At 45.9% G+C, this 22,718-nt stretch overlaps 1 protein-coding gene across 1 annotated transcript in view; it reads right to left on the bottom strand.

The window, feature by feature from the left end:
- csmd3b (CUB and Sushi multiple domains 3b) overlaps window positions 1-22,718 on the bottom strand; it is a 282,923-nt gene that overhangs the window by 60,136 nt on the left and 200,069 nt on the right. The window contains exons 13-25 of the mRNA XM_076011490.1: window positions 16,034-16,216; window positions 15,399-15,725; window positions 13,637-13,831; window positions 12,750-12,888; window positions 12,121-12,308; window positions 11,836-12,024; window positions 7,914-8,030; window positions 7,371-7,586; window positions 5,001-5,189; window positions 3,670-3,770; window positions 3,514-3,582; window positions 3,241-3,397; window positions 1,924-2,115 (exon numbers count right to left, since the gene is read on the bottom strand). Of these exons, the coding sequence (XP_075867605.1) occupies window positions 1,924-2,115; window positions 3,241-3,397; window positions 3,514-3,582; window positions 3,670-3,770; window positions 5,001-5,189; window positions 7,371-7,586; window positions 7,914-8,030; window positions 11,836-12,024; window positions 12,121-12,308; window positions 12,750-12,888; window positions 13,637-13,831; window positions 15,399-15,725; window positions 16,034-16,216 (2,262 nt within the window). The remainder of the gene's footprint in view (window positions 1-1,923; window positions 2,116-3,240; window positions 3,398-3,513; window positions 3,583-3,669; window positions 3,771-5,000; window positions 5,190-7,370; window positions 7,587-7,913; window positions 8,031-11,835; window positions 12,025-12,120; window positions 12,309-12,749; window positions 12,889-13,636; window positions 13,832-15,398; window positions 15,726-16,033; window positions 16,217-22,718) is intronic.

Genomic DNA, 22,718 nt, shown 5'->3' with positions numbered 1-22,718 from the left:
AAAAGAAATCTCCTCGAGGTTCCACTCTCAGCCATTCAATGTGTGTCAAGGCTCTTGACCGCGGTAAAAGTGCAGGAACGGAGAGACGCTGACGAGAGGCTTAATCTCTGCAGGACGAGATGTGGGACGAGACTGGAGGCCGTCATGGGATCAACCAGACGGCCTCCGCCAGCCGCTGCCGCAGAGGAAATGGATCAATCGGTGCTGAGGAGGACTCGTCTTGAATAAATAAGGCTTCTCACCTACACTGATGGCCGGCAGCAGAACCAACAGGAAGTGACTCTCCACTCTATTTTGGAATTAATGAAATACAAAATTGCAAAATTCTGGCAAAAAAAAAAAAAAAACACTTGCAAAAATAAAGTTTGCATGCTGGCTTATTTCTGTTCTTTTGGAAACGGAGCTAAGTACCAAAACTGATGGATGGATCAGGTTTGCAGTACAAACGAGTCGCATCAGATTAACGCAGTGTTAATCAAAGTGGGTAGTGCGCACCCGTAGGGGGCGCAGAGTCACGTCTGGGGTGGGGGGGGGGCGAAACACCGGGCGGGAGGGAGACGGGGCGCCCGGGGGAACTAATGTTTTCACGTCGGAACTTTTTCCACGGCGGAACAATTAACAAAAAGTGTTCAGTAGGTTGTAGCTCAGAAAAACGCTGCTCAGGTACACGGGATGGACAAATATTTGACAGGGACGAAAAGAGGAATTCAGGAGTCCGGCGGTGGCCAGTCTTCTTTGTTGTTGGCCACTTTTGTCTGTAGAATCGTTCCGCAGCTACAATGTCGTTCAAGCCAGACTTGAAGCGGGGTGCACCTCCGCGGCCGGCTCGCACCACGCAGCGATGGTTTCGGCGTCTGGTCTATTTTCTTTCTAATGCGCGAGCCGCGAGCGAAAAAGCCAGAGGACAATGAAGAGTTTTCCAGCGCTGGGAGAACGTAATCAAACACCTTTGCATCAGTACGTGATCTACGCCGCGACTGGCGCGATTTTATGACTTAGCGCACGCAACGCTCAACGTCATCCCGTGTGGCAGGTAGAAAATGTGATGTTGTCGCATGACTGATGTTGATGTGGTCAATTTCATCAAAACAAGACCCCTGAAAGCGCGGCTATTCTCTGCACTTTGTGAGGAGAAAAGTAAATGAAGAGAAAAGTGAAATGAATGTTCATTGGTATTGATATCACAAAAAGTGGTGTGCCAAAGGTAAAACATTATTTGCACATTTATGTTGTTTCAGTGAATTTGAAAAAAACTATTTTGTCACCATTTTGGCTTTTGTTTGGGGGGGGGGGGGGGGGTATGACAGAGAAAGTTTGAGAACCACTGCCCTAATGCCATGCAAGTCTATGGGGTCAAAAGTCAACTTTGTCCTAGAGACATGGGGCCACTTGCAGGTTCATCGGGATCCCTCAAGACACAGCCACGTCAAATTTGGGGCTTCTAGCCTCAAATTTGGGGGTGGGGGGGGTCATGAAAAATTTTCTTCCTCCAAGGTGGGGCATGACAGAGAAAGTTTAAGAACCACTGGATTAACGCAAGGTCTCTGTCTTGGTCTTCACAGCAACGTTCCTCACAGCCAGCGGCGGCTGCTGACCTCCAGGAATAATTACAGCTGGGCCAAATTGACAATTAATTCAACTCGTTTTGTTCTCCCACTGCTTCGGTTTCCCTTTGCCTCTTCCTGACCCTGCCCGGTGCCATCACTGCCTCACAACTAAAAATCACTTCATGGAAACATAATTTTTTTTAAGCCAAAAGTTTGCCCAAAATTAATTTGTTATTTCATGGAAAAAAAACAACAATTTTGTTTTTTGGGGAAACAAATTGACATTATTCTGCGATTTAAACGCAGAACACTGCGTTAAAACATTCCATTCTCCTGACGCTTCCCGTCCGCACTCATTTTTTTTTGTTTTACCTACCGATGCAGGAGGGCAGCGGGTTGTCCCAGGCCCTCCTCTCGCCTGTCATGCACTTGAGCGTGGTGGCGCCGTGCAGCGTGTATCCCGGCTCGCAGCGGTACGTGATGCTGCTCCCGGAGAAGTGGCCTTGGTCGTTGACCTTGAAGCCGAACTGCGGCACGCCGGGGTCCTCGCAATGAGACAACTCAAAACCTGGAGAAAAGAGAGAGAGATTGGGACAGGGAAAGCTCGTCAGTGTGGCACTTTGAAAATATTGTCACCGCGAGGCGTCCAACAGAGAAAACCAAATTAGTTTTTTTGGTTTTTTTTCTCTCCTTGGCAGAAAAGTAACATTCTCCTAATATGTGGCACACTCAAGTATTCTGTTTGTTAGCATGCTGAGATTATTCACATTAGGTTCATGTCCTGTCCACCATTTACCCAGAAAAAACTCTGAGCCAGAAAGGAAAATGCACAAGACACTTTAGCTCATATTAGGGAAGATAATGGAGTGAGCACACACCTTATTTAATTTAACATTGTTTTTCACCATCCGTCTAAGCTCAGTTCCCGTGGCAATAGACAAAATATCCGGTTTACTTGCAAAAAAAAACGAGGAAGCTGGATATGAAGAGTTGTATAAATAGCTTATCCTCATAAAATCCCCCAACAAGGATTTGATCAGGGGTATTATCTGTGAGAAGAGGTATGCCGGATTTTCTTTCTTTTTCCCTTTTTTTTATTGCGTTATCTCTTGGCGCATTTCACCGGGTGCACGTCTAAATCCCGAAAAATTGAGATTTTTTTTTGCAAAATCCGTACTTTGATTAGTTTGCAATCTGAACGTGTGTAGAAATGCACTTGGAAATCCGATGTAAGCAGTCCTGACGCTTTCCCTCACTTTCTAAAAAAAAAAAAAAAATGGCGTACAGCGAATAACTTTTGCATCGCACTTGCTGGTGAACAGAAAGCAGCGCCCGCGCCTGGAATCGCTCTCACGCATTTACGTCTCGGGTAAAATTAGTTTAGGATGACGTGTCTGGCACTGCGTTGCGTCTTTATTCTTTTTTGAACACACTTCAGCAGGAAAAACTGCAAAGCCCTTCCGATTGTTCCATATCTGATTGCTTTATTTTCAAGATCTACAAGTGGCGTCCCTGTGTCTCAAAAACGAGATATATATGTCGTTTTTAATTAGGAAAGTGGAGTCTTCAGTTTATCAAAAAACACTTTCATCTGCGGGCATTGGAAGGATGTGCAAACTCCACTCAGGAAGGCACCTCCCCATTTGGGAATTGAACCCAGAACCCACTTGCTGGGAAGAGCTCAGCCGCTTACTTGAGTAGACCAATTTGAATCCTTCGCCAGTGCTCTCCGGGTCACTGTAGAATTCCAGCCACAGGTGGTTGGAAGTGGAGATGAGCGTCAGCCCCAACATGGACGAGCCAGTGAAGGCGCCCAAGACGTGGGCTGTGCTGTCTTTGCCATCGTAGATCTGCAAGCAAAAGAAAAGAAGCAGAACTTCACTTGGAGTCAATGATCAGCGATCGAATCAGTGATCCAGATCTGAGACACGTCCAGAAGTTTCCCCCGGTTGGATGTGCTGCTAACCTTCAGGATGTCGCCCTGGGCGAGATGAAAGGTCCTGGCGGAAATGTTGATGCCCTTTCCAGCTTGCACCTTAAGAATACAACATTTTTTAACGGCACAGTAGTATTTTTTATTTACATAAAAAGTTAAAGTCAGAGGTTCGCCTGTATCTGTTACCTGAATGCTGTAGATGCACTCATGGTTGTTGTCGTAGTTCATTGGGTAGTTTGGCGAGAGAAGGATCCCCTCGTTGTTGATGACCGAGGAGCCGCACTCAGCTGAGGGCACAAACACAGATGGACTGGTTGTTGAGATTTTTTACTGGCACATACACTCAGAAACAGTGGTGGGAAACAGGCAGTAATCGAGCATTTGTGTGAGCACTTCACTGCAGTGTGTGGTAAGTCAGTCTTGACGTGGCTAGTTAGTTGCTAATTAACTGCTTGGTCTAGTTAAGTATATATATTTTTTTTATTATTGTTAATAAAAAGATAGGAAACAAACAGCAACAACATATCTCAATGTACAGGGAGCGTGCTAGCTTAGCTAGACACATCAGCTAGCTAAAGCTATGATTTAGGCTCAGTCACCAACTGATGGATAGGGAGGGGAAGGGGGGGGGGGGTCCTCGACTCCTCTCCTAGACACTCTCGCTGCCTTCCTTTCCCCGTGTCTCTACTGGTCGAAGAGTCGTATTACAGCTCTCATATTGTCAATAAATCCAGCCGGCTACAGTTTCCATTTAGAAAATTACCTTCCCGCCTTCCGTCTCTTAAACCTCCCACCCCGTGTCTCCTTCTCCACGTGCAAAGCCTCCTCTGCCTTCATCGACCCTCCTCTCATTCACGCTGCGCTTCTTTTTCGGTTCTTCAGCATCCTTGTCTTTGGCGAATGTGTTCACAAATACGCTAATTCAAAAATAAATAATAAAGGAAAGAAAACCGCGGCAAATGTGTTTTTGCCCTGCAAGAGCCGCCTTTGATGCAGCCTCTCTTATGACTTGAACAATAATGTGTTTGATCAGATGAAGAGGCAACAAACAAACAAACAAACAAACAAAACACTGAGCTACTGAGCAGCAACGGCGAGTGTTTCCGCAAATAAACAGAAGTTGTGAGAAAACGGCGCCCTCATTAGGTCGTTTGCTTTTGCTAAATATGGTGAAGCATGGTGCGCCGCTCGCACTTGTTGCGCTGCCGGCTTTTCATACGCAGTGCCAAAGGATAGAAGAGAATCGCTATTAACATCACGCAGCGCTGAGAGCGGGATCAGCCGCAGCGGCGGGGCTCCATACTGGTGAACGATCGCCATCATTCTCGCAGCGCCGAGGGGTTTTTCCTCCCGGCATCAACGGCAAAACTGTCCGACTGGCTCGTGCCGCCCCCCGCCCCATTTTAATTATTTATTTATTTTTATTTTATTATTTATTTACATTTACTGTATTTATACCTCTGCATTGACGGCTGTTCAAACCATTGGTGATGATTTCAATTTGAACCTTAACCTACCGACGCATCTGGGCAGGGGGGCGCTCCACATCCTCCGCCCTCCCCCAAGGCAGACCAGCTCGGGCGCCCCCTCCAGGCGGTAGCCCATATTGCAGGAAAACGACAGGGTGTCTCCGATGCCGAAGCTGTAACCATTTCTCCGGCCAAACCGAGGCATTCCGGGGTCCTCGCATGGTTCCAGAGTATACTCTGCAAGGGGGGGAAGAAAAAAATATCAATAACAGAAAGCAGAACGTTTCAGGCCTGGAGAAGAAATGCTCTTAACGGTACATAATGGTGTGTGCATTTCTGGAATATTTTTCAAAAAAGTATGAAAAAAATAAAATAAATAAAACTAGCAAAGAACAAAATGTGATTTTTTTTTTTTTCAGACGTGTGTACTTCAATTTTGTATCGTGTTAGCCTGAGTGCCTCTGGAAAAGTGGGATAAGATCCAATTAGAATGCAAATCAGAGCGCCCTCTGGCAATGTATCAACATATCAACACATCTCCCTCTGTGTCGCCTCCTGCAGGCCGAGGTTGGCGATGTTAAGGCATCACATCAGAGGCAATTCGACCTGTTAGCTGCGTCTCTGCTGACAGCCTCCATCTGTCACACTCACACTGTCAGCAACAAGGTAAGACATAAATTCACAGCCTGTCGGCTCTGTCGTTTTGCGGCTCCTTCAACCTTCATTCATTAATTTCCTTTTTAAGTATTGCGTATGTAAGTCGGTGCTTATGAGACAAGAACTACCAGAACTTGCCATTTAACCTTGATACTTGTCACAAATTTCCCCTGAAAGTGAGAGGCGTATGAATTCTCTCACGTTGGTCCATGGCTGTTCAACAACTTAACTTAACGGAACTTAACTGAGATTAGCCCAAAGTAATTTAACTGAACATAACTTGATGTGACTTGATTTAACATAACTTAACTTGGTGTAGCGTGACGTAACTGAGCGTGACTAAATGTTTTTTTCATCTAACATAGCTTAATCACAAGTGGCTCAACATAACACCACTTAACATATCTTATATAACTTATTTACTTAACTTAACTATAGTTACTACATCATGACATAACTTAACATATCATGAGCTAACCTAACATATCTTAGCTTAACATGACACACATTAGATTTAGATAGAACATAACTCTGCTTAATTTAATTTTCTTAACTTATTTTAGTTTCTCATACCTTAACTTGATGCGGTTTGATTTTACTTGACATGGTCTGACTTGTCATACCTTAACACATCCTAACACGACATACCTTAACGTAACATACCTTCACTCAATTTGCATTGAGTTAACTATACTTAACATGGCTAACTCAACCTTTTTTCACTTATCTTAACTCAATTTAACTGATTATTTAGGAACTTTTTGCAAGCCAATTACCAAAAATGATTTACCGGTATTCTTTTAGATATTTAGTTATTAAGTTACATAATTTCAGGAATCAAGGAGTTAAATCCCTGATTAGGCATTGGGATTCTTTTTTCATTTAATAAGGTAGATGTGGCCCTGCGATGAACTGGCGACTTGTCCAGGGTGTCACCCTGCCTTCGCTCTAAAACAGCTGGGATAGGCTCCAGCAGACCCCTGTGACCCTGAATAGTAATAAGCGGGTATAGAAGATGGATGGATGGATGGATATTTTGAAATATTATTATTACAATTTTAAACAGCTGGCCTACTTCATAAAGTTCCCATTCCGACCTGACAGAAGGTTCTGGGCAGGTTAAGCCCTTCGTCGGCCTGTGCGAGCGCCATTCTCTCTGTGACATGTCAGTGAATTGCAGACCATAACTCCTACTTAACCACAACTAATGTATCTGGGAAAAAACAAAAACAATGACAAAATTGACTACATAGAAAAGCTCATCTTCAGCACTTCTTCTGACCCCTCTGATGGTGCACTTGTTTGTAACAGGAAGTTATCGATGAGTCCATGGATGCCCACAAGGTCAAACATCCCACTCTGCATTTGAGGGGGACTTTTTATTGTTTCTTGTCAGCTTCACTTCCCTGCATAATTTTGTTTTCAAACTAAAACACGACGTGCGTCAGCCCTGAGCAGCAGCTCCTGACTGACTCAGCCGCTCTTTTCAGCTTCCTACGCCACTTTTCGCCTTCTGTGTTTGGCGTTTTTACGACTTTTCTTTATTGCTTAAAGCTCAGCAGCGCTCCTCCGCGCTCTCCTCCTTCCTTTTTATGAGAAAAACCTGCTTTGCTGAGGTAGTTTTGAATTAAAATGAAATGACTCTGTCTGTCTTAAAGACTACTTGTATGACAAAAAAAAAAAAAAAATAAAATTGCCTCCCCCGAGTTTGACCTGCCGTGACAACCGCGCCACCGCCGTGGAAGCGAAGCGGGGGATTACCAGAGAAAGTTATGTTGAAGCCGTCGTAGGAGATGGAGAAGTCGGAGATGAATCGGAGCTGCGCTTTGAAGTTGCCATAGAGACCGGCGTTGATGTTGCCGGGCAACTCGCCGCCGGTGAGGCGGGCCAGCGGCTGCAGGAAGCTGCCATTCTCGGTGAGTAGGAGGTAGTCGTGCTGGTCCTCCAGGTGGAAGGAGTTGAACTGGAACTGGACCCCTGCTTGAGCGAATGGACAGACAGGCGGATGGAAAGACACACGCAACATGGACAGAGACACACACACAGTCAAACAAACGGGGATGTTGTTGTGATCCAAACTTCCTGTTTGCTTCTTTTCTCCATGTTCTGGTGAAAATAAACTTTAAAAAAATATGCACAACTGGGAAAAAGGTCATGTGATGCGTGTTGGTGAGCGCACTCCACTGGAGACTGCCTGCATGTGTGTTTGTGTGTACGTGTTACTTGCCTCACCGTCTTTCACTCTGTCTCCCTCCATTAAGGAGTTTGAAGCTCTGTGTGTGTGTGTGTGTGTGTGTGTCTTGCCTTTCCCATGGCTGACTTCCACTGTCCAGGTACAGTTGAGGGATGAAGGGTAGCTGTCTGGATAGCCGGGACTAAGGATGGTCCCCCAGGGGCCTCGAACATCTCCGCCACACAGAGCTGATGGATCGACAGAGACAGAGGAGGAGGAGGAGGAGGAGGAGGAGGAGGAGAGGAAGGAGAGGAAGGAGAGGAAGGAGGAATAGTGAGATAGGCCAAGAAGGACTGCTGACTGACTAGAAAAAAAATATGTGAGTGTATATATATATATATATTTATATATGTATATATATATATATATATATATATATATATATACATATATATATATATATATATATATATATACATATATATATATATATATATATATATATTTATACATACATATATATGTATATATATATATACATTTATATACATGTATATTTTGCAATCTTTTGTGGATTTTTCGTGTCTTTTACACATCCATGCACACACGTACACACACACACACACACACACACACACACACACACACACACACACACACAAGTTTTTGAAAACTGAATGTATTTTCACTCCGGCTTCCTCAAACTTGCTTCGAAGTTCCACGGCGAGCAGGTTAAAAATTATTTTATTTGGCTTCGATAGAAGAAATCAGATTGAGACTTTTCAATATTATGGAGACGGATGCTCCCGCTCTAACCCCGATACGCCTCTGCTCTCAGCGCTCTGCGCAAACTTTCCGCCACTCTAAGTGCGTTAAATCCATCACTGACTCGCAGGAAGGAGAGGGGGATGTACAACTCGCCGCTCGCTTGATAAACATCCTCTGAAATTTCTCGGGACTACTGGTAAATGAAATGCGCCGCCACATTATGGAATTTCAACCCTGATCCATAATTTAGGTACCGCGCTGGAACTCGCAGACTTTACCGCCGCAGCGAGTAAACAGCTCTTTAAACACATCTGGTGGGAACATGTGGCCTGCACCGCTGCTGCCACAGTTCAGAGGAGCTTCCTATACACCAACACGTGCCGTATACATATTCATTTTTTTTTATTATGTGGCGCTGGTCTCCCAAGACGAGGGAACATTTCCTCTGAGCTTGCCCCTAATTGGCTCCACCTTCGGTCGCCGCTCGCTAATTAAGTGGCTCTCATGTTGCTGTGACTTGCTGTGACTGTGTTTGATCTGCTTTGATGGTTAATGTTTCTCTCTAGACATTTTTTTTCATCATCTTGCAAGAATTTTTTCTGCTTTTAAAGGCCCAACCGGGTCAGTGTGTATGATATTTAGCAGCATCTGATGGTAAGAAAGGGAACTGCACACAATGAGTGGACTTTCTATTTATGTGAATAATAGAAACTCATTGAAACTTACAAAAAAAAAAATAAAGAAAATGGATTTTTAGTGACATTATCTCACCACAAGCATCAAAGTGAATTTTACGTTCCGTTTAAATTATTTTAAATGTCAATTAACTTTTTGATAATGGACAATATTTACGTTACGTTCGATTATATAAATGTTATTAATTATATACAAATGGTTTCCGAGTACCAACTCGGTACAATCAGTTTGCTGCTGCCTCCTTAGACCATAACATTAAAATTGAATCCCCCCAGAAGAAGACATTTCTCAGTGCTGTCGCGCTGCCTCGTGTGTTATTCTCACGTATTGCAGCGTCTCTGTTAAAAACACTCTGTCCACTCTGAGTTCCGCTCCGACGCCGTCGGCGGGTCACAGGCGAGTCGCCGCTCAGTCTCACCTTGAACAGACCGACTCAAAGTCGTTTTCAAACTTCCTCTGACATTCCGCACCTTCTCCTCCCGTCCAACCCATTCTGTCCCCCTCCCTCCCCCACAGCCTCGGGATGACCCCGTGATTTCTTTTTTTTTTTTTTTTTGCTCGTCGTTCAGCCGCCGCTCATTGTCATGCGGAGGAGACCTGCGCTCGCATAAAGATGCTCCTCAGAGTTGAGGCCAGGTCCTCAGAAAAGCTTTCAAGAGAGCGAGAGAGCGAGAGAGAATTTGTTGCTCTTTCGATGCATACTAATGAGCTGCAAGGTGCTTGGCTGCTCTTCCTTCCAGTTGGGTCGTCAGGCCGACCGGTCGGTCGGACGGACGTCTCGGCTCGTGGAATCGTCACAAAACCGCAGTTACTGCCGCAGAAACTCACTCGTTCATTTTGAATATTAATCATCATGAATGTGTGGGAAAAAAACTATAAAAACAAAACAAAAACAAAGCACCCTGAATGCGGCGCCACCAGTTTCAGTGAATTCGCTCTCCTGCGTCGCAGACCCTAAAACATCAGCAAACAAGGCCGGGAAGCCGAAGAGAACGGCTCATAAAAACTGAGAAGTAAACACATGCAGTGAGGCGTGCGCGTGTGCACGCACACACACGCACACACACACAATCACAGTTAAAAAACAGCACTTGCATTGACAAGCACACACTGGTTGCAGCATTAATTATTAAGGTTCCACTGGCAGGAAGCTCCTCATGTTGAACGCTGAGCGACGTGAGTAAGTTTCAAACGTCTCCATCGCCTCTTTATCTGCTTGTTTTGCTGGTTTTTTTTTTCCTTTGTCTTTTATTTCTTTCAGCCTCAACTTTTTTTTTCTCTGCCTTCTCATTGCTTTTTTTTTTTTTTTTTTTTTTTTTCTGAAATTGACTTCAGGGTTGATGACACTGGAAACGTTTCTTATTGAACATCCGACTGCGCTGAGAGGGTAAAACTTTGACGGTCGGTAAATGAGTCACGCGGCGTTGACAAGTTTTCTCGTGTCTTTATTTAATATAAATGAACTTCTTTTTGTTTTTTTTGCACCCCCGCAGAATAAAACACATGCTAACTCTGAGCGGTGGATTCTTTTTTTACGGCCCCGGTTGCTGCTTTGAGTCTTTATGCACCAGCTGTCTAACACTTGGCAGACCGGATATTTTTTCTTTTTCTTTTTTTTTTTTTGTTCTACGATCCGAAACACAGAGGCAAATGGCCGCATCGTGTAAAGACAGACGACGGGCAGCAAAATCCCCGGCAGCCTGCCGGTGCTGCCTGCCTGCTGCCTCCTCGCAGAAGGAAAATGCCGGCTAACAAGGCCAGAAAACCTACTCGCTCATCACTGGGGTGGGAGACTTAAAGAGAGAGAGAGAGAGAGAGAGAGAGAGAGAGATGGCCTCCCCTCACTGCAGAAATAGCCATCCTCACCCCCCTACACCCCCCCCCCCACCCTCCCCCTCCCCCAAAACTGATTTGAGGGGGAGGAGAGACGAGGTGACAGGGAACACGGGCTCTCATCAGCTTTACCTCCACACTGGAGAGCAGCAGCACGTGTGGAAGTGTGCACAGGGGGAGACACGCCATGACAGTCGCCGGCCAGCCAGTGCACACGCACACACGCATGCACACACACACACTGCATACGTGCCCATGGACCTCTAATCTTGCCTTCAAATCATCTCCGATCAGCCACAGCAGCCTTCACTGCAAATTGCTCCAACAGACATCCAAGTGAGTGAGTGTGTGTGTGTGAGAGAACGTATTTTATGTGGTGAATCAGCTGCCCATGCTACACACTTGCAACCATCTTCACCCAATTTTAATGGATTTACTTTAATTTATTTGCCCTGCGTATAAAATAAACCAAGCAGTTGAAAAGATTCTGACCTCCGTTAATAAAGACTGTCTTTTTTTTTTATCGTGATTCTCCCCCTCGTACCTAGATCCTAGATACCTCCATGCTGGGTTCATTTGTTTGTTTGTTTTCTAGCAAAAAGGAGTGAGGAGGCTAAAAAATACATCAAAACAGAGACGTTTGCGTCCATCATCCATCCAAGCTTATCCTGCGCTTTTAAAAAAAAAACCTCACTTGGAAGCTGTTAATTACCCACTGTTGTGAAGAGCAGACTCTGCAGACGAGGGAATATTTACCGTCGCAGGTGGGCAGCGGGTGGCTCCACCAGTGGTTCTTCTCGCACACCAGCGGCTCCTCGTGGCTCAGCCTGTATCCCGAGTCGCAGCCGAACGACACGGTGGAGCCGATGGAGAAGTCCTGGCCGTAGCGGATCCCGTTGACGGGGATTCCAGGGTCGAGGCACGAGTAGCTGTCCACGGTGACGCCTGAGCGAGGGGGGGGGGCAGAGAAAAAAAAATCTCACAAAAGAAATCCAAGGCGAACGTGAAACTCAAACGCACCGCGGCCTTCCTGCGACTCACTCTCGTATAGGATCTTGAAGCCGACGTTGGAGCGGCTGTTGTCGGTGGTGAAGAGCAAGTAGAGGAAGTTGGTGCTGCTGAACAGGAACTGGGGCACCTGGGTGCCGTTCAAGGAGCCCACCAGAGGGGAGAGGAGGTTGGGCCCGTCGTGGATCTCGAGGAAGTCGTAGCCCAGCTCCGTCTGAAACCTGGGAGGAAACGTTTTCCAGGGTTTCCACAGAGAGAGGGAGGGAGGGAGAGAGAGAGAGAGAGAGAAAGAGAGAGAGAGAGAGTTGGAGATTCAAAGGCTGTTCAGTCCATAAGACAATAATGCAACAAGTTTTAATTGCCTCCATCACCAGTTAACAGCTCAAAGCCGCAGTAACATCAACAAAATCACCTCCCGGCCTCATCGACCAATAAACAACTGCACACATTTACGATCAGGTCACAGCAGAGCGACGTGATGATCATATTCTCAGCGAACATCTGCAAATCTTCTTTGCCCGTCACACGCCACCGACTGAGTGACGTCGGCGAACGTGATGAACGCTCGGCTCTGACTCCGAGCTGCGGAGCGCCACGGGGAGGAGGAGACGGATGACTGGATGAATCGGGTTTGGGGACTTTGGGAGAATTATGCCACCCACCTGTCAAATGTGATTTTAATGGAGCGTCCGGGCTCTGATTCGATCACCCACTCGCAGCTCAGGGAGTCTTTGTAGTAGCCGGGCCATCCGGGGGACAGAATCACTCCGCTGGGGGCCGAGTAGTGGCCTCCGCAGGGCGCTGCAGCAGCAGGAGGGAGGCGGAGGGGGGAAGGAGGAGGAAGACACATCACAAATCAAGATAAAAGATGAGAGGATTTGTGTCCCGGAGGACGGGAACGCCAGGCTACATGAGACAACGCTCTTTTCAATAGTCCTGCTCTTCCAGTGAACAGCTACATCGCTAATAGCCCTTGAATGCAAAGATTCTCCAAACTGTGACTTTTTTCTCTATTTTGTCCATGTGTTCGGTTCCTTTATATGTAAACCATTTTTAGATTTCTTTCTTTTTTTTTTTTTTTTAACAAATTAAGTTGACATTGACTTCGACCACAATACAAAGTCCTGCGCTGGTCTGAGGGATGGACAAGATTCAACATTTCTCAAGCTTGAACCTCAGAGTATTTTCACTGAAAACAAACTCAAATTAAACTAAAATAACGTGATCCTCAACCTTAAAAGAGAGAATACATATTATTTTTAAGGATGCGTCTTCCATAAAACATCAATGGAATCAAGGCAAAGTTTGTTTTAACAAAAAAAAATGCAAAAACTTCAATAAATGAGGCTGGACAGAAAAAAAACAAGAAAAAAACAAAATGCTGTGATGTCATAGAAGGACGAGTCACATTCCAATCAATTATTTGCCGGAAGTTGAGGTCGACTGACTCTGCCTTCCGTGCGTTCTCCCTCTCTGACGAGCTCGCCGCTGCAGCTCTTCGGCTGTATGATATTTTTTTTGCCCTCGGCCGCCATTAGCCGGTGTTTACCTTCGCACTTGGGGATGGGCCCGCTCCACATGACTTTGCCCCTTTCCAGCTGACAGGAGACGGTCTCGCTTCCCTGCGTTTTGATGAAACCGTCCTCGCACACCACCGAGATGGAGCTGCCGAGCTGGAAGCTGTCTCCGAAGCGACGGGCGTTGATGGGAATGCCGGGATCTGGACACTCGTTATGTCCGAACGCTGCGGTTAAAATTACAAAAAAAAGAAGAGAAAGGCGGATGAGTGGGGCAGGGTAGGGGAAAAAAACAGCAGACTTGTCGCTTACACGGAGAGATGGGCACATAAATAAGAAAAGTTATTGGTGGGGTATGAGACAGAGTACTTATAGGCTACACTTACTCGCCATTTTGATTACATTCCCGCGAGCCGTTGCTGCAGATATACAGCGGCGACGTGACACTCCTGAGCATTCAGCCCGGATGGGGAAATAAATTTCCCCTCCCTGTAATCTGCCTGTTCTATATTCTTGCTGTGCCTCCACGTCTCCGCTGCAGTATATCAGGGCCGGGGTGGGATGTGAGCGGTATAGCTGCTGATAAAATCATGCGGGATTCAGACCCGCTGATCAGATTTCAAACGCTTTGAAGTAAAAAAAAATAAAAAATTGTTACAAATTGTGACATATTTTGTCGTGTTGGTTCAGGCAGATGCGATGATGGGTATTTTTTTTCAAATCGCAAACATAAAACCCCCCGAAAATGCTGTGGGGTGGATGCTTGCTCTGATGTTCAGGGGGGAAATGCGGCTGTTTGCTCACAAACTGGAGGTCAGATGGGGGAGGATCGATACGAATTTCCATCGGCGCACTATGCTTAGCCTAAATTAGCTCAAAGGCGGTAAGCTGCGGAAAGAATGGACAAAATTCCCCACAAATGTTATCTGGGGAGCCAGTTGTCATCGGAGGAGCAGCCAAAGTTTTCTGATCAGTGGGAGGAATTTGCATAGATGACATGTTTTACAATGAGATGTTAAGCACTCCGAAAAGACTTCTATTCTATTTTGACTCAGGTTAAACACTCCAAAGTCTCAGAGTCTATTTTTTTTTTTTTTGACAGAAATAGTTTTTTGCGCTAAGCGGGTCGCAACCTCCCTCCGCGCTGGACGCCACCAAGACGAAAAAACGTCCGCGCCATCACGTTCCGACACTCTTTGAAAGCCACGTTCCATTTATACCTTACACGCCTTTACTTTTGTCTTCCCTGTTTCTTTTTTTTGTTTTTTTTAAATAAAACGTCACACTGGTTTGTTTTGCAAGTGAAGCCACTATTATTAGCCGCTGCTCCGGCCTGGATGATGGTACTCACTTATAAAGTTTCAATACTGATAAAGTTTGTCTTTTTTCCAAAACAACTCCTTTGAGCAGATGAAGCCTTTCGGTTTTCTGACCTTTTTTGGTTGGAGGCAAAATGTTCCCCCGCTGAGGCGGAAAAACAAACTGGAGCTGCCATTAAGACGCGTGCGGCGATGACTCGGGACAATATGTGGCTGATTTTTAGGGGGCTGATAGACGTATCCGAGAATATCGGAATGAAACCGCATCACATTAATTCAATCACTGCGGGCATGAAATCTCCAAAAGTGCTCTGATGGGACGGACGCCTTCTGAAGCTCTCATGCATGAAGGAAAAAGAAAATTACCCTTGAAGATCTTTTAAATGTGACACGGAATGCATGAAATGGCGCCGCTTATCTCCTATTTCGGTCATTAGCGCTATTTAGAAGACTCGTGAACGTTCCGAAAACGTACTGCCGTATGTGATGTTGAACCCGCGGCCGGACATGGAGTGGTCCGCCTGGAACTCCAGCCGCAGCGTGTTGGTGTTGGAGGTGAGGTGCGAGGGGCTCTCGGCGCCGGAGAACCTGCCGATGACCAGGGCGTCGTTGGTCTCGCCGTCCTTCACTGTCAGCGAGTCGTACGGCGCCTCCAGGTCGAAGTCGTTGAAGGCCAGGTGGATGCGGGAGCCCGCCTCCGACTGGATGAGCCACACGCAGTTCATGTTGTTGCCGTAGCCTTCCGGGTAATCCGGCGAGAGGACGGTGCCGGAGGGAGCCGTGAAGTTGGACATGCAGGGGACTGGAAGAGGGGGAGTCGGAAGAGGAAGAGGAGAGGATGGAGGAAGAGTAATCAGAATTCCCGGGTGGGAAGAGGGAGCGGATCGTTAAATATTCATCGGCCCGGAATCATCGGTCATCATCTGACCTCCCCCGGGCCATAATAAAGTCAGCGCCGTCGCCGAGTCGACGGGTCAGGCATGTGATCAACATGGCAGGCAGGGGCCGCCGAGCGTCACCTCCCCGCTACCCGCCACCCACCCCCTCACTCCCTGGCCGCACGCTCCAGACTCTGCCTGGCGGGACAGGAGGGAGGTGTTGGCTACTCACAGATGCAGATGGGGATGTTGGCCGACCACTGGTTGTTGTCCTGGCAGGAGATGGTCTTCTCCCCGATCAGCTCGAAGCCAAACTGGCACTCGAACCTCAGGACTCCTCCGTTGGAGAAGCTGTCGCCATCCCGCACGCCATACAGGGGCGTGCCGGGGTCGCCGCAACTCTCTTTGTCGATTTCTGCAGAGGGAGCGGAATGGGGATATTTCGCAATTTGTACGTTTTGCATCAATTTTGCAGGTTAAGTATCTTTGTGTGGATTGAGGACGGTTCCAAAACCATGGATCTTTTGTGCAAAAAAAAAACATTTTCACCTTAGGAGAATGAAACTACTGTAACTCTACTTCCCATCTACCAATGTGTACCCAACATCCTTTTTACCCTCTTGGCTCTCTTGTAAAGGTGCAGTAATAGAGTGAAAGTGATGATGATCATATTTTGGTTTCCTCTTGTTAAGAAATCTGAAAGAAAAAATATTCAGACCCTGCCGCAGTAGAAGCAAAGCAACACCTAGGGCACTCTCTGAGCACATCCAGTAACATTCAATCATTGTTTAATAAATGTCAGCTTCACTTATTTCCCCAATGTCTTTTTTTTCTATTTAAATCCATTTCCTATCTCCACTTTATCCTACGCTAATGCTCACAGGGGGGCGCTGGAGCCTTTCTCAGCTTTCTTAGTTTGAAGGAGGGTTACACCCTGGACTAGTCGCCCCGGTTCCACGTAGGGCCACCCAGAGAGAACCACAGGCAGAACCAGTCAGCCAGAGTGGTGGGAAATTCTTTTTTTTGCAAGGGGCCACATGACAAACCTGAATCGTGTCAGAGGGCCACGGAAGTTTTGTCGACCGGGGGGTGGCGGGGTGGGGTGGGGGAGGAGATCGTGCGAAAGTCCCGCTGAAGTATCTTCGCGTCTCTCTCTCTCTTTCTCTCTCTCTCTCTTTCACTCGCTCTCTCTCTCTCTTTCACTCTCTCTCTCTCTCTTTCTCCCTCTCCTTAGAGACTCACCTGAAGGTTATCTAATATACGTAATCTTTTACTGCATGGACATTAATGGACATTTATAAACAACAATATGCTATTTTTTTTTTATTAATTTTTACTGTAAAGAGTTTGTCTGTATTTTCACATTTATTTGATGTAGTTCTGTAATATGGCTATATACTGTAATTTTACAGTATACATTGAGAAACATTTTCAGTTTTTAATTAACAGTGCGGCCTCAGATCTTGAGCGATGCTTTCCTGGTGCAGCAGCAGCAGCAGCAGCAGCAGCAGGAAGTAGCAGCAGTGGACAGAGGTCCAGCTGCAGGCTACCGGAGCACGTCCGACTCTCAGCGGACTGGAACTCTGAGCCTTCAATTCCCGACGGTAATCTCAACCCCGCTGTGAACCATTATGCCTCGTTACAAAAGCTCATCATCCATTTCACCAACACACACACACTGGCACACACTAACGGAGAGTCTTGCAAGGATACGATTGGCTCCTTTTGTTTTGCAACGCTAAGGGAAACTTATATTCTGCGACTTCTTTTTCATTCACGTAACCTGGAGGCAGTCGGAGGCTGAACCGGCCTCCTCCGCCCTGAGTTTGCAAGTATTCACGACATCCACTCCGTCACCCTCAGTTCCGACCGTTAGCCGGGAAATATTCCTTTCTCGCTTCGCTATAAAGGCGCCTCTGTGTCACCATAACTCTCCTGAAAATTTCCTGGATGGCATTTCGGGGGAATATAAGCTATTTCTCCAGCCGTCCTCCTCTTTTAGTCCCGCCGCTGTTTTTTGGGGATTATTTACAAGGTTGAAGAGGCAAATTGTCTTTGTGTGTGTGTGTGTGTGTGTGTGTGTGTGTGTGTGTGTGTGTGTGTGAGTGTGTGTGTGTGTGTATGTGTGTGTGTGTGTGTGTGTGTTTGTGTGCTTTAGCGAGAGAGTGCCGTCTTTGTGATGTATTGCATTCATTTTCATCATGGCATCGTCTGTACGGGACCCACAGAGACCTGCCACACACACACACACACACGCACACACACACACACACATACACAAACACTAATGCATGTACATACAAATATGATCCAATTGTGTTTTAACAACAAGGCTGACAAACTCACAATGGGCTTATGTGGGCTTCTGAAAGTGTGTAAGAAAATGTATAGTGTGCACAATGTCAACTATCTGTGTGTGTTTGTGTGTTAGTGTATGAGTGTATGAGAGAGAGAAAGAGAGCGAGAGAGAGAGAGAGATCTTCATGCTGTTGTGAAGCACCATGCCAATCTGCAAGAAAATGTCACACAAACAAACAACACAAGTCCGCCTAACGGATCCAGTGTGAGTGTGAAGTCAGTAGGTACAAAGTGTCGACATAGTGATATTTCTGTTTGTTTTTTTTCCTGACCGAGTTGGTATCACATTTGGTTGTTGGCTTTTTAGATAGATAGATAGATAGATAAAAACTTTATTAATCCCGAAGGAAATTCAGGTGGTGGTCGGCTGCATACATTCATCCAACAGTAAAAAACAAACAAACAGCGAAAAGGGAAAGGAAAAGAAACAGACACAACCTATAATAAATAAGTAAAAAACATGAGGTGCTTAGTGCATATTACGTGTCATAATGACATTTATTATGAAAAAAATCCCATTATTTCTGTGTCCTTGTTCATCAATCATCATTTTTAAATTCAATGTCACATGTTTTCTTTTTTGAATGTGCTGCACTCATGATAGAATCCAAACGTGTAAAAGACGTTGGTGGCCATGTCTTTAAGAAGGAAGCAGCGTGAGACCCCCTGTGACCACCATGGTCTCTCACAAATGTAATAGCTGCCGACAAAGGCGGCAAAGAGATGAGAGGAGAAACGTCTGAGGGACGCTTAAAGAGATTTGGCAAAAAAAAAAAAAGGGGGGGGGGGTTGAGAAATGAGAAAGTCCAATTAACCGGAGGTTGTCTGGTTGTGACCCGACGGACGAAGCTCAAATTGACTTGTTGAGAGTCGAGGCGTCCGCCAGGACGACGATCCAAAGGATAAAAATTATCTCATGTCTTGACAGTTACCCCCCCCCCCCCCCCAAAACCGCCTCCTCAAAAAAACAAGGCCCCCTGGCAGCATCCGCTGGGAACTGATATCTGTGTGTGCGTGTGTGCATGTGTGTGCATGTGTGTGTGTGAAAGATATCAATTCTATCACTCTCATTAAAAACACACAGACTTTGCGGGGCTCTTGGAAGTTAAAGTGCAGAAAAGCAGAGGCTCAGTCGGCCACCGCCGCTGCCACCTCCAGCCAGCCCTCTTTAAATTGGACTCTGGGATCACAGATAATAATTGGGGGTGTTTTCTTTGATCTGGACACATCACAGGGCCGAAACAAATTACTGTTTGTAATTACTGTAGTCGTCTGCGAAAAAAAAACAAACAAAAAAAAACCTCAACCGTGGCGCTCCAAGTCTGTCTCCTGACCCAGTAATAGGCTTCTGATCCCAGTGAAAAAAAAAAATCACTGGCACTCTAAATGTCTGTCTTCCTCCTCCACCTCTTCCAAATTGTTGCAGAAGCAACAGGAGTGTTCATATTTCTCCCTCTGCTCAGATGTGAACGACACGGTGAGCAAACTTGCGTTGACACAAATGTTCCATCAGAAGTTGCGGCTCCGGAAGTCGAGGAAAAGGTTAAGGCAGCCGTTTTTCCAAACGTCTCTTCGGCTCCTCGTGAAAACGGGGAGTCTAATGAGCTCTAAACCATCTGGAGCCGCTTGTCGACGAGCCTCGTAAAACGACTTTGTGACTAATGAGGACGAGGACGCCGTCTCGCGGGTCGCTAGCGCTTGCGCGACACCACCAGCCATCCGTCAAGAGGCGGCGACGAGGGAAGGTTTTCGCGCTGCCGTTCCGCTCACGCAAAATTCATTGGCGTGTGACGAAACAAAACGACAAATAAAGACTCAACAGTTAGCGGCATGATGCTATTAGGAAGCTAAAGTCGCTAACAGTTGGCTAATTTCCGACACTGTGGGAAGAAAAACGCTTCCACACGTCCGACTTGAAAACACCCGCAATCTGCCATTTTCGCATGACTACCAAGCAGGCTGCAAAGGATGATGGGTAATCGTAGCTCTGCGACAAACCCGGCTGGAATTAAACAGTTTCCACCCAAATGGCCCGGCAGTTGTGGAACTGTCGCGGCACAACGGCAACATTACAGACTACAAGACTACAACGGCGACTCGTTCCACCGCACGCCTTAACAAGAGAAACAATTTGTTGCTAAAAGGCGCCTTGGAAACATGAACTATGAGTGCCGTGTTTCTTGTTTCATTACACTGGAAGAGGACTGAACGTTACAGGGGTCAATAATTCATGACTGGAAAATGAGTTGCTGTCTACGGTGCAGCCTGGTGTGATAAAGTGAGAAAACCATGTGCGTACGTGTGTGTGTTTGTGTGTGTGTGTGTGTGTGTGTGCACGAATGTGTGCATATGTCTAATATTTATATTTATTATTTATCAGCGTATGGGGCAGGGAAAAGATGCAAACACGCCGCCGTCTCTGGCTTCGCACCCTCAATCCAAAAGGTTATTGACTGTGAAAAAAATGGAACCACATTTTCAGGCATGTTGCCGATGAATATTTCATGAATTTAGTGTTTTTTTTCTTCATCTTCCTTGTCTTCTTCTTCTTCTTCTTCTTCTTCTTCTTCTTCCTTCCCCCTCCACGCTAGCGCTTCAGCTGCACTGACCGAGATGCTGCCCAGCGTCGAGGTAATTAAGTCGGTCCGGCGAGGCTCTCGGACAACGCAAAGGCCAAGCTGATCACGGCCGCCGGGACTAAATATAATAGGTGTTGGGAATATGTGCGATAATGATGGTCAGAGTGGAAGGTCGGCAATGTGTGTTTTTCTTTTTTTTGCAAGATGAGGTTTGAGAGCGAATGAAGGCGCGTCGTTGAGGGTGTGGGTGATTTGTCACCCCCCGACCCCCTCCTACCCTCGCCGAACCTCACCTCTCCTGCGCAGAAATAATAAATACAAATTCTGCCGCAGTTTTCCATTTGCCCTCTTGTTGCCTCCTCCATTAACTCGCTTGCGTGGGTTTTTGCAAATGTGCTCAAGGCTCGAGCAAATCCACGGGACGGAGGTCAGCCGGGCCGTAAAAGTCCACCTTGACTTCCACCTCCCCCAACCCCCTCACCATTATACAGAGCACATATTAATTAAAAAGAAATATTAAGGAATGGCATCAGAAAAAATATAAATGTGCCATTACGACACTGTGGTAAAAATTCTAAAAAAAAGGAAGAGAGGTTGGGAAAAAAAAATCAAATTACCCTAACAGCCAAAAAAATGAAAAAAAAAAAAGAAAGAAAAAACTGAATGAAAAAAAGGCAGCTGAGGGCCATCAGATAAGCTGATAGTGTTGGAGATAAAACTGTTAGTGCGGAGGAGAAGTAATAGGCGTTTGACACAGAACAACACGTGTGTGTTATAGCGCCATCTACGAGCAGTGCTATACCATATATATGTATATATATATATTTATATTTATATGCTGTGCAATGCTTTTACAAAAATTCTAATGACTGAATGAATGAATAAATGAAAGCAGGGGCTGCGGGGGGGGAAATGACTCATCGCTGAAAACAAATGATCTCTATTGCCTGTTTAACGAAACACATTAGAGGAGTTTGGCAATTACTTTCTCGGGGTTTTGGCAAGCGGAATTCAGATGGATGCTGTTTGCACACATGGCTCGCTGGCCGACTCTCCGGGAATCAAGGTCACACATGAGTCATGTGACATCATATCGTATTTAGGGTCAAACCTACTGTTCTTAATGTAATTCTTTTCATCATGTTTCAAACGTTCCATATTCCATATCTGAGATGGGTATTTTTCATTCATCAGACTCACATTAATCTCAGGGAAAATGACAACAGGTTTATCACCAGACTTTTTCAGTCAGTCAGTTTCTCACTCCAAACGACAGGCAAAACCACTTGTGGCGAAAAAGTCTGTCGGTGTCGAGAAAACCTCATATTTAGCCCTGTGTTTTCATCCTTTCTCTGTTTCTCTGCCGGGTCGCTGCTGATGCTTGGAAGGGAAAACAAAATCAAGGGGTCTCTAATAGGGAGGAGCCAACACCTGGACGTGGGTGTGGTCAGTACACTGTGTGTTTTGGAGCAAACAGAAAAAGAACTAAAAGATGGAATAGAGTCCAAGATTATCCTAAGAAAACATTGTTTGAAAAAAAAAAAAGGGGACCTTCAAATAATCTCTTCTGTAGCTCTCAGTGACTCATTACGGAAAGTAATGTTTGTTTAAAACTCAAACAAATTGCATTAAGTGTAACTATTGTTCCAAGATTAAATAACCCAAATCCATTCGCCACACTGTGATGGAAGGAAGAGACGTCTGACTGCACTGCAGCAGAAAGCGACTCCCGGTGCAACTTCACAAACATACAAACACACATCGGGGATAAATTAGGCTCCCACGCCTCAGCGACACCTCTTTATATGTGAGCAGGCAGGTGTATTAGCTTATGATCACGTTATTTATTCATGGGGCGGGAGGGGAAACTCGCTGAAACTTTAATGGGAGCCGCGTCAATAATGTGTTTTTTTTTTTCTCCCCCCCCCCCCGCGCCGCATTAAATCTCCCGCAGCGACGCGTCGTCGTTAGAACGGCCCT

This window comes from Nelusetta ayraudi, unplaced genomic scaffold (genome assembly GCF_046127955.1).
Source record: "Nelusetta ayraudi isolate G7.1 ecotype Tasmania unplaced genomic scaffold, CSIRO-AGI_Nayr_v1 ptg000135l, whole genome shotgun sequence".
NCBI classification, from domain to species: Eukaryota; Metazoa; Chordata; class Actinopteri; order Tetraodontiformes; family Monacanthidae; genus Nelusetta; species Nelusetta ayraudi.
The sequence above is the reverse complement of the archived record's forward strand: the minus strand, read 5'-3'. Positions and strand labels throughout refer to the sequence as shown.